Source organism: Nicotiana attenuata, unplaced genomic scaffold (genome assembly GCF_001879085.1).
Source record: "Nicotiana attenuata strain UT unplaced genomic scaffold, NIATTr2, whole genome shotgun sequence".
Taxonomy (NCBI): domain Eukaryota; kingdom Viridiplantae; phylum Streptophyta; class Magnoliopsida; order Solanales; family Solanaceae; genus Nicotiana; species Nicotiana attenuata.
Window position 1 is genome coordinate 65,214 of NW_017673535.1, and position 11,635 is coordinate 76,848.

The window sequence follows — 11,635 nt, forward strand, 5'->3', positions numbered from 1 at the left end:
ACAAATCCTAAGGGGAAAGGTCCCCCACACAAGGTTAGACAAGCCACTTACCTCGAACCAGCTCAATATCACTAGAAACCACGCCTTTGCCACAAGTATCCGACTTCAAATGGCCCAAATCTATTCAATTCAATTACACATCGTAAATAATATTGCAAACAACTGATTCCACTATTAAATTTAGAGCTAGGGCGCGAAAATAGGTAAAATGACCAAAATGCCCCTCCAGCCATCGTCTTGGAATCGAATAATTTTTACGTTTTCAGAACCCTCATACTCTCACGAGTCTAACCATATAAAAATCTCCCAAATCGGAGGTCAAATGACCCCTCAAAACCCCATAGTTAGGTCTAAGAAGTTTACCCACTTCCCATTCAAAAACACGAAATTAAAGGGTGAATTTGCGATTAGATTAATGGGTTTTAGTCATAGGAGAGTAGAGAATCGTTACCCGGTGATTGCCCTTGAAAAACCCTTGAAATTGCTCCCAAATCCGAGCTCCAAACCTTGAGTTTTGATAAAAATGGCAAAACCTCGTTTTTGAAATGTTAAGTAATGTTCAGGAGTCTAAAGCATCGCGAACGCGATAGGAAGCACGCGTTCGCGAAGAAGGAAAATATCAGGGCCCAAAAATGCCCTTCGCGATCGCGAAGGGAGGAGCGCGAACGCGAAGGCCAGGGGATTAAGAACTACGCGAACGCGACAAGGCTTACGCGAACGCGATGGAGGAAATAGTGAAGCTACGTTCGCGAACGCGAAGGCCAGGGGATTAAGAACTACGCGAACGCGACAAGGCTTACGCGAACGTGATGGAGGAAATAGTGAAGCTACGCGGACGCGGGTGATCTTATGCGAACGCGAAGAGGAACGGGCCCCCCTCTCCAGACTTACACTACGCGAACGCGGGAGAGTGGCCGCGAATGCGATGAGAGGATGGCTACTACTACGCGAACGCGGTGCCTTCTTCGCGAACGCGAAGAAGGAATTCAGACCTGCAACTTTCTGCAACATTTCCAAACTTCAAATTGCTCGGATGAGCATCCGAAACACACCCGAGGCCCCCGGGAACTCAACCAAGCCTACGCACATATCCCATAACATCATTCAAACTTGTACCAATCCTTAAACCACCTAAAACAACGCCGGAAACACGAATTAATCAAAGATTCTAGCCTAAGAACTTCAAATTCCAAAAAACACACTTTCGATCAAAAACCAAACCAAACCTCGCCCGAATGACCTGAAATTTCACACACACATCCCAAATGACATGACGGAGCTACTGCAACTTCTGGAATTCCAATCCGACCCTCAGATCAAAAACTCACTATCGGACCGGAAACTTCAAAAATTCAAACTTCGGCATTTCAAGCCTAAATGAGCTACGAGCCTCCAAAATACCTTCCGAACACGCTCCCAACCCCAAAATCACCTAACAGAGCTAACGGAACCATCGGATTTCCATTCCGAGGTCTTCTTCGCACTGTTCCGATTACGGACCATCTTTCAACACTTAAGCTCTCATTTAGGGACTAAGTGTCCCAAAACACTCCGAACCCTAACACCGAACGTCCCGGCATACCAAAATAGCAAAAATGAACTTAGGGGAAGCGGTAAATGGGGGATCGGGGCGTAAATTCCAAAAACGACCGGCCGGGTCGTTACATATTCAAGATGCAGAATTCAAAGAACTAAGGATTCTAAGAACTCTACAATTTTGTAAGTGGAGTAACAATAACAGTGTCGACAAAAAAAAAGAGTAACATAAGTATTTAAGTTATATACATTTCAAAATAACTTTTATAGTACTTTTAATTAGTGCAAATGTAATTGGTTATAGAAAGTTCTTTCTATATTTTATATTGTCACATTAGACTTGATATAAAGAGTAATATATTGTTATTGGTCAATTCTACGTGGTAAATAGTGACGTACGAGTGATGACATCACCATGTCTGGTAAAACAAAAAGAATTCACAGTAAAAATGAAATGCAAGCCACATTCATGGAACCTCAAATTATTTCCGCTTCAGATATGCTTTCCGTTCCTTACTTTTGTTTTGTTTGGTTAATTGTAGGTGATTTTGTCCTTATTGTGACCTTTATTACTTTGGAGTTGATGTACCAAATAATGTGGACGAATCTATTTATTCACATCAAACTAAAAGACAGGGAAAAGTAGATAAAAAGTAATTTGAAACCGTGGTCACCTCTTTAAATGACTCAAGGGAAATGAAAGAATCCTGAACATTAGATTTTCTTGAAAAATATGAAAGGAGAGAAGTATCAATAGGTCTGCTACGCAGGAGAGATGATACTGGACAAAGAGCTTGACTACTTTGGCCAGTATCATTCTCCTACGCAATAAACCTTAGACGATGGTATATCAGAGGTTGAACCAGAATTTGAAGTTTATGGGTTCTGAATTTACCATGGAACTCATAGCTCATCTGTTTTGAAGTTATTGCACGTGTAGAAGAGAAGCAAATTACCTTTCCTTTGAAGTTTATGGGTTCTGAATTTACCATGGAACTCATAGCTCATCTGTTTTGAAGTTATTGCACGTGTAGAAGATAAGCAAATTACCTTTCCTTTCTCTTTTCTCCTTTCTCATGCAGGGAAGAGAACAAAAAGGGACCGCAGATAATAGTTTCCCACCCTTTTTTGCTTCCTTCTCAAATGCTCGAGGATATATACTTGAAATATGCCTTGTTTGTTCTATATGGTAAATTTCACATTTTTATGGTGCAGTGATGATGTATGCTTGTTTTTTTTCAGCAGGATGTTTCAGTGTGGCGTTGGAAGACTCGATTGGAACTTCTTTCAACCAGGATTGACACTTAACAGTCTGCAATGTGACCAGATGACGAAACAGGAAAAATAGACTAGAACTTATCAGGACAAGCAGATTAGTTTGTTTTTCTAATGAGAGATTTCTTTAGTCAGTCTAAAGGTTACTATATTTTTCAAACTAGTAGGAAAAGTTTATCTAGTCCGACTAAGGAAAGGGGAAGTCAAAAATATTCACTTTTTCTCAAGTATCATCTCACCAAGAATTTTCCCTCACTTAAGCGAACTTTCCTGTATAGCATAAAAAGTAGTACAAACTAGAAAGAAAGCGGAAAGATAACTGATCTAAGTAAGCAACAATTATCATACTGACAATTGTAAAATGAAGCATCTAGAGCATACTTCAGCTATCAAGCAGACGCAACAGTGTGTTCTATGACTTAGAGAAAGCTATAGCACGCCAAATAAATTTGCAATGTAGCATAACACCGAGTATAACTTTGGAAGTTAAGGTTAACGCAACGCTATGAAAAAGTGCAGCACCATGAGGCATGTCTTTATAGTTTTACATAGAAACACCACAGTTTCGATCATACAGAGTCAAACATCGCCTCCATGAAGATGCAGAAAGTTTGGAAATTGCAACACATGATGCTTGTGTATTTCCTTCATCAATCTTAGACAATACAGCAGCCAGTTACTACCATGAACCCTCGGCACCAACAGTTGGATTCTGGAAAGCAGAGAAGTTCCAGAAGGTCTTCAACGAGTATGGCTGAGAAACCGTTACCCCCTCTTCAGTGATTTTTGCAATCTGCAAGTCCACAAAATGTCAGAATGAAATCGTAAACACTGCGCAGACAAATCTCACGATCCTATTATTTAATTAGCTTGATAAAATTGTTCAGAGATGATGACTTCTTGTATTAGAAAGAAAACTATATATCCAGTCACTGCATTCAACTACAAATGCAAAGTTGCGGCAAGTTCTACAACTTTCTGGCTTCCCAAGACAGCCACCTTACTTTTGTTTTTTCCCTCTGTCTGGTTGAAATATAAACCAGAAACCAACCGTCAGGGAAACACAATAGCTATCAACATGGAGCAAATTGCATAAGCAAATGCCATGGACTTTGAAGATCAAAGTATGGGTTCTTCTGCAACCACTGGACAAAAACTAAACCAATCCTATGGTTCATATCTAGATTCATTTTATTTTTTATTTGTTTGCTATATTTTTTATTAGAAAAACAATGATAGATTAAGAAAATACAGAATCAAACGATCCAGGTTTAGGTATTTGGGTGATGACAAGTGACATCAAAATTCAGCACTTTAGACCTACAATAAAGCTATTAAGTATCAGCAAACTCAAGCTACAGGTTTGAAGAGAGGAACTTTGGGAAACACGTCTTCGCAGTTAGAAGTGCCAGTCTGATTTTGTTCCTAAAAAAAGGGCTTCTACCCAACCCCAGGAGTATAGTACCTGAAGCTTGTTGACTGCAGATCTGTCTCGATACAAGAGTACACGCATACATTTCTCCAATAACTTAACACCTTCTTCATAACTCAAGTTTTCATGCCATTCATCACGGAGAATGGGCCTTGCAAGGTGATTTCCAAATCCAGTAGCCACATGATCGTCCTCGTAATGCACACCAATCATACTAACCTAAACAAATTAAATTAAAAAGAAAAACACAAAAGCATCATCACCAAGGAATCAATTTTTGACAAACAGGCAAATCATCCAAAAGCGTGTAAGAAGAAAGTAATTTTTTTTACCGTTCCAAGATACTTTTGTCCATTTTTCACTCCACCAAGTACAAGCGAATTCCAAAGTGGGTTGAACTTGTTGCGACGATTATACATCATACGTGTTAAATAGTTATGCACTTCTTTGGGACCCAAAGAGTTCCCATCATCCCACATGTTGTCATACAAGCTGCATTGATGAAGCATTGAGGACGAGAAATGACTAAGAATAAATAGGCAAGGCAGATTGTAGCAGTCTGAGCTCTTTATAAGCAATGACAAAACACTTAAAATAATACGCAATAATCTTTCAGTAGTACAAACTTACATAAGCTCATCAAGTTTCCGCGATATCTCCTGGAAATCACTAATTTCACCACTTGCACCAAGAAGGGAATGCTTTCCCACTGATTTCAATCGCTCCACGCTCTTGTAACGTATCGTTGAACCATAGGAACCTGTAAACCGAAGAAAGACAGAAGATATTCACCATAACCAGTACATTACTACATAATCTCCAGCATGTATCAGCTGAACTAAATGAATTGCAACACTATTGGCATTTCACGTTTTGCTATCTATGCCACGACTGTCATAAGGACCTGCTAGCTATTTAAATCTCCAACGACTAATTCATGAAAAACAAGCTAGCAGTTCTGAAGAGTCTAGACCTGTGTATACTCAATTATATTATGAAGCACTCTCCCCACAACTAAGGCCTTGAATTTAAGTTCTATGAAATGCTAATCCTTTCACGAAACTTAAGCAAAGCCAGCTCCCAGCAACGCACTAAGAGAGGATTCTGGATATGACAGAAGAAAAAATATTTGGCTAAAATATTTGATTAAAACTCTAGGATAAATTATAACCTTCTTTTGACTGCCAGCAGAGCTAAAATAAATTCTCGTCTCTCTACAATCACAAGCTGACTTGGCGAACCTGCATCTACCACATCTTTCTTCCCATACACTCTTTCTTTTTGCTGTTTTCTTTCTGGGTTAATTCTTTTTGGTTGGAACGAGGGAATGATGAAACAGTTAGTACCTTTTTTTGGATGAAGTAAGAGCTATTACAAAAAGCATCAAGAAGATGCAGAAGAGCACTGTTCAGGTGCTAATACAAAAGATGATATCTTAGCTCTAATACAGATGGTCCTATGCTAGGGTCAGAGAGCTAACAAAATCCAAAAATAATTCGGAGGAGCAAATAGGGGAGAGGTTACTCCAGCTACATAACAAAACTAGACAATTAGCCTTCAGAGAGTAGTTTGGAGTTGCTAAACCATCAAAACACCTTCTATTTCTTTCTGTCAAATAGCCAAAAAGATGCATCCAGGAATTATTTTCCTGATCTTGCTGATGGATTTTACCAACTTCCCATGAAAAACAGTTACGTATATCCTATGACAATAGAAGATGACAAATAAAATCGGATCTAAGTTTCCATCTTCAAGTAAAGTTATATGAAGTATGAACATTAAGTTAAAAAGAGAATTTAGTCTATGCTTTTCATATCTGTGGTTCAGGTGTAGCAATGTATCAATATAAAAAGAGCTGCCTAAGTTGTTTTTGCAGATAATGGCCCTTGAGCCTGGAAGATGAAAATTGGGATAAAGATAGTGTGGATGCTAAATGAGCTGCAAGGAAGCTGTGTCAACATCTACAGTCCGCCATAATATCAGCAGCTGGCAGTTGATTAAATATTCCCTGCCACTCCCTGCTACGGGATTCATTCCCAGATAACCTTTCTTGACTAACAACCACAACAACAGAAAGAGATCGGAAAAGGTCCTGGATATGTTAACTTCACTTATTTGGCCTAAAAGCCATAATGTGCCAGAGAGGTATCCTATTTCATGCAATAACCTGATAGGGCTTTTTAGAATATAGTCTTTCAAGCTCATTAGACTTTCTAGGCTTGTAATTTTTTCACTACTTGCCACATGGGCTTTTATCAAGTGGTAAAAGCGCAATGCATGACGTGTTAGTTACACACGTCACGAGTTTGAACCTTGCCACGGACAAAAGCCAGGTATTTAAGTGGAGAGATGTAGAAGAGCTAGCCCATTATCCACCAAGTCTTCAGCCATGCAAGCGTGCACCACTAGCCCCTGGGGATTTCTCGGTTATCAAAAAAATCCATCACTTGAAATTTGGAACGCATCTTCTGGTGCTTCTCGAATTAATTTAACTTCAATTTTTTAGATGTTCTAAAAAAAGATACTTAACGTTCTAATGTTGACAACGAATGATGGTAGAGCAAATACCAAATTCAGAGATCTTGAACATGATACATATCCTCTACATATTGGATACAAATGACTTAAACACCACATAAGTACATCTAGCACAAAATTCAGATCACCAACTAGTTAGATTCTCAATATATAAACATCATCTTTCTCTGGCAAGAAACGTAGAAGCCTATAAGTAAACAAAGTGAAAATATCCTCAAAGCAGGTGCTTATAAAACAGTGTGCCTAATATTCTCAACAGCCAGTAAAAAGAGAACTGACTGGAATCAAATATGTGATTTAGAAGCTAACCTCCCATGTCAGCAGCCAAGAGAATACCATCTTTGTATTTGATGCCGACTACGGATGTCCCAGTCACATATGGATACCTATTGAGAGCGATAAATGTCAGAATTGCAAATATCCAGAAAAAAGTAATCGAAGAGTTAACAAAAGCAACATTACATAAGTACAATCTCAATGTGAGTGACCATGTGTATGCGTTCGTATATATACCTAGAGGAAAACGAGTATATATTGTAGTAGTCTGCTTCTGTTACAAATATTCATGTACATAAATGACCTGTAAATATATATCCGTAGATATACAAACTATTTTGTTGCTATCCCAATGTTTTAAGGGGCTTTCTCCTTAAAATAATCTCACAATTACAATTGCAACATAAAGTTTCTTCTTTTTTTCATAACCAAGAAATCCCCGAGGGCCGGTGGCGCACAGCTTAAGATACCTCCCTCTACTATCCTCCACTTAAATACCAGGCTTTTGGCTGTGTCAGGGTTCAAACTCGTGATGCTTCGCCTAACCAGCATAAAAGTAATTTCTAGGAAAAAGATATTTCTACATAAAACATTTTCCTCCATAAAACTGCTCTTCTAGCCATCACCTTTATAGATGTTGATACAAGAAGAAAACAAACGAGACTATACTGATATAGGTAACTAGAAAAGGGTCCCATCTACCAAAGCCATCCCCCAAATAAAAATTCAACAAATTCTGCCTTATACTTCTTAACACTACATATAAAAAGGTGTTAAATTAAGCCTGTCATTAGCACTAAGAAAAACACAAAAAAATAAAAATATAAAACCTACTTCTACTAATTCTTTTTCTTTTTTATGATAGTGGTATCCATGCCAGCTTGCACGCACCTCGACTATTCAACTAAGTATATGCTACCTTCCACCAGCGTAGTTCCCGGATAACTGCTTAGGAAGATGGGACAAAATCACCTAATATTTTTTTGGCTTCCCGTTGGGACTTGAAAATTCAACAGACTCTACCTAAAAATCATTCTTTTTTCCCAAAATTCTCAGAATCAAAAGTTCTCAACAATACCATATGGGATAACTGTGAACTTAATGCAGGTTAATAGCACTAAGAAAAACTCCAAATAAATAAAAATATAAACCTGCTTCTACTAATTCCTAAAAAGTAAAAGTAAAGCAAAAACCCTAATTTGTTAAACAGCAAATACATGACTAATCAGATCTGTAATATCTAATAAAAGACAAAGAGTAGAAGAAAGTGCATACTGGGTTCTCTGAATATCAGCTTCAGGGCTCATTAAGCTACTTTTTGCCGGAGCTGAATCCATCATCTGAAAACATCATTATTTAGACAAAAATTACATCACTTTTTGCAAATTTCTTTGATAGGAAATACATCGGAGAAATTAAAAATAAAACTTACGTTCATTGTTGGAATAGTTGGTCTTCGATCGGAGAAAAACAACTAATTATATGACTGATATGAGTTTTGTTCTGTGTGCTTTTCCCTTCGCACAAGAAAAGTTGCAGGTAATAAGTCGTTGGGCTTTGGGCCGAAAGTAAAGCGGAGTAGGCAGTGGACTGTTATATGGGCCAGCGTTAAATTGGGCCTCCATTTCGGAACTTTCTCATATATCCGTCGACTAATTTTTTTTAGGAATTTTTACCTCCTATAGCAAAGGTTGATACCTTATTTATTTTAAATAAATATTCTTTTAAAAAATTATATTCCATAGCTATCTTTTGATTTTTATAGCCAAATATCTATTTGTGGTTACCCCCTACCCTTAAGCCATAAAATACTCTTTGTATTATTTTTCTCTCTCATCCTTTCATATTTTTGCCGCTTTCTTCTCCTCTTTTTCTTCCTTGTTATTTCCTTGTACGCCACCAAAAACCTATAAGCTTTCTCCTTCTTCTTGCTCAGAAAATCAAAAAAAGTCCCAAATTCAAAAAATGGCATCTTTCGCAGAGGCACCACCGGGGAACGAAGCAGCAGGGGCAAAAATCTTCAAGACCAAGTGTGCTCCAAATTTTGAGAGTTTCGAGTCAGAATCGTGGCCCTCTTGACGAGACGACATTAGGGTTGTTCTTGAACAAAGACGACGGAGTTTGGGGCTGAGCAACTTGAAAGAGTTGAGGGTTTTTGCTCGACGGCGAATTCGCCGGAAATTAGGGTTTGTTCTTGAACAAAGACCAGAGTTTGGGGCTGAGCAACTTGATTTTCTATTAATATATTTAATGTATTTTCAACGTATCACGCTGTATTTTCATGTATTTCATTGTATTCATTGTCTTTTTTTTCATTGTAATTCAATGTATCTCGCTGTATTCCATGTATTTCATTGTATTCACTATCTTTTTTTATTGTATTTCAATGTATCCCGCTGTATTCTATGTATTTCATTGTATTCACTGTCTCGCTATATGCCATGAATGTATTCATATGTTTTTTTTAATTAATATAATTTATGTATTCGGATGTATTATATAATTTTTCTGAAGATTGCTATGTTTTTGGGGTATTTTTCGGTTGAGAATCTTTTTTATAACTGAAAATACAAATTTTGTGTGTTATAATTGAGTTTGTTGAGTTATATTAGGAGTCTATTATGTTAATTGATTCACTTTCCGTTTAAAAACAATGTAATCCCCCGTTTCACGCCGTGAATACAGTCGAATACAATAATATGTCCAGCTGTAATCCCATTTTTCACGCCATGAATACAGTCGAATACACTCGAATACAACAATTGATTAACTGGACTTCCCTGATTCACGCCTATTTTTGCTACTGTATTCATGAATACAGTAGCTTAAATACATCCAATACATCTTATAACAACAGAAAACGTATCTACAATCCGTGATATAGCAAATGGTATCTATAGATAGCTAATTACCACTAAAAGATAGTGCTTTATGAAAATTTCTCTTTTTTTTATTATCTATTTACATATAAAAGGAGAGGCAAAGAAAGGCTATGAAAGGAGACAATATGTACTTTTTTCTGTTAAGTCAATGAGTAAACTCTGCATAATTTCTTTACTTTCATTGTTTCATATTAGCATTTAGCTCTAATTATTCATCGTTTTCTTTCTGTTCTCAGCAAGAGAGAGAACATTATGAATATATAGTGGCTCTAGGGAAAATTGTGCAAAAACACACTGGAAACCGTCTTGATACAACCAATGGGTTGCCAGAGGCAAAATGGATTTTTGTATTGAGCGACTCAAAAAACTTTAACAGGCGAGGTGAATGGTAAAAATTACTGCGAAAATGCTTTTTTGATTATTATCCTGCAAAAAGAAGGTTTGTTTTTCTTTTAATAATGTGAAATGTTTGCTATTCTAATGCCTTTCAGAAGAAGAGAGGAATATATGATCATTTCAGCTTTTTTGTTGGTGGGGCTACATTAGCAGCTGGAAGACCGGGGGCAACAGATGAGATACTTAAGGTAAATATATGTTGTCATTGTATTTAACTGTTGCGTCAGATAGTTACACGATATCTCAAGAACTAAAGCAATCAGGCCAAGGTTCTTTCCCCTTTACATTACATATGACCGAATCCTGACAATGAAACTATGATGAGATATAAATGGAGGGCTGCCAAAACGCACGAGTCATTTCTTCTCAAATTTATGAAACAATATTTATGTCTTCATATTCTAATTCTGGCCCAAATTAGTATACTTAAAATGTTCTGTGACACCACATTGCAAAATTTATTTGGATTGTTAAACCATAATTGCATATATAATTAGAAGCTATATGAAGAGAAGGTTGCCTTTCCTTTTGTAATCCATATCTGTTTTCAAAACAGGGTAGTTGTTTAACTGCTAGGGGCGATGTATTATTCCGTAAAAAATGAACTTGTGATGCTAAACTTTAGGAAGTTGTAGCCCTTTTGGATAAAAGAAGTCAGAAGTTGGTTTTCTATTGTGTTTTGATTTAAATTTTGAACCGGTATCAGGCGACACTCATTTTCTTGAAAATGAGAGTACAAAAATCCTTGTCAGGAAGTTGGCTGATCACTACAGCGCGAGGATCAACCAAGCTCTTGAAGAGCGCGAAACAAGTCCTATAACTCATTTAAGAAAACTTAACAATTGGGTATGTGTTGTTTATTCATGGGAAGAGTTCTTCTGCATAGTTCATTTCTAGTAATATTTTCTGGCATTTTAGATCAACAATGTCTTGATTCAACTTTATGTCAAAAGAGGGGATGCAATCCTTGATCTTCCTTGCGGGAAGGTAGTTCTTTCCTATTGTCTATCTCAATTATCTGGCAGTACGATCTGCTAATTTATCTAGGTGGTAATAAACAAGTCATCAATGCATCTTATATTCAAATGTCTTTCTGTTTAAATCAGGGTGGTGATCTTATTAAATGGGATAAAGCAAAGATTGGATATTACGTTGGCATTGACATTGCCGATAGTCGGGTAAGTTCGCCGCATGTAACTTTGCACATCCTGATAGTATATAATTTCATTGGTTCGATTTCATCTTTGAGATGCTTAGTAATGATGGTTTCATTTTCTCTTTCCTTATCATGTTCCAATGA

General features: G+C 37.2%; 1 protein-coding gene across 1 annotated transcript; it reads right to left on the bottom strand.

Moving 5' to 3' along the window:
- Window positions 1–3,121: 3,121 nt before the first annotated feature.
- Window positions 3,122–8,616, bottom strand: LOC109216648 (proteasome subunit beta type-4-like). The gene is made up of 7 exons (XM_019380823.1): window positions 8,490–8,616; window positions 8,333–8,397; window positions 7,091–7,167; window positions 4,874–5,003; window positions 4,576–4,735; window positions 4,277–4,462; window positions 3,122–3,604 (listed from the first exon to the last, which is right to left on the bottom strand). Exons 1-7 carry the CDS (start codon window positions 8,493–8,495, stop codon window positions 3,491–3,493), a joined length of 738 nt encoding a protein of 245 aa, XP_019236368.1. The 5' UTR covers window positions 8,496–8,616; the 3' UTR covers window positions 3,122–3,490.
- Between the last annotated feature and the right edge of the window lie 3,019 nt (window positions 8,617–11,635).

Coding starts and splice junctions, on each gene's coding strand:
- LOC109216648 (XM_019380823.1), bottom strand. Junction 7,168..8,332: donor GCTGATATTCAGAGAACCCA/GTATGCACTTTC, acceptor CGCTCTCAATAG/GTATCCATATGTGACTGGGA. Junction 4,463..4,575: donor GACAAAAGTATCTTGGAACG/GTAAAAAAAATT, acceptor TAATTTGTTTAG/GTTAGTATGATTGGTGTGCA.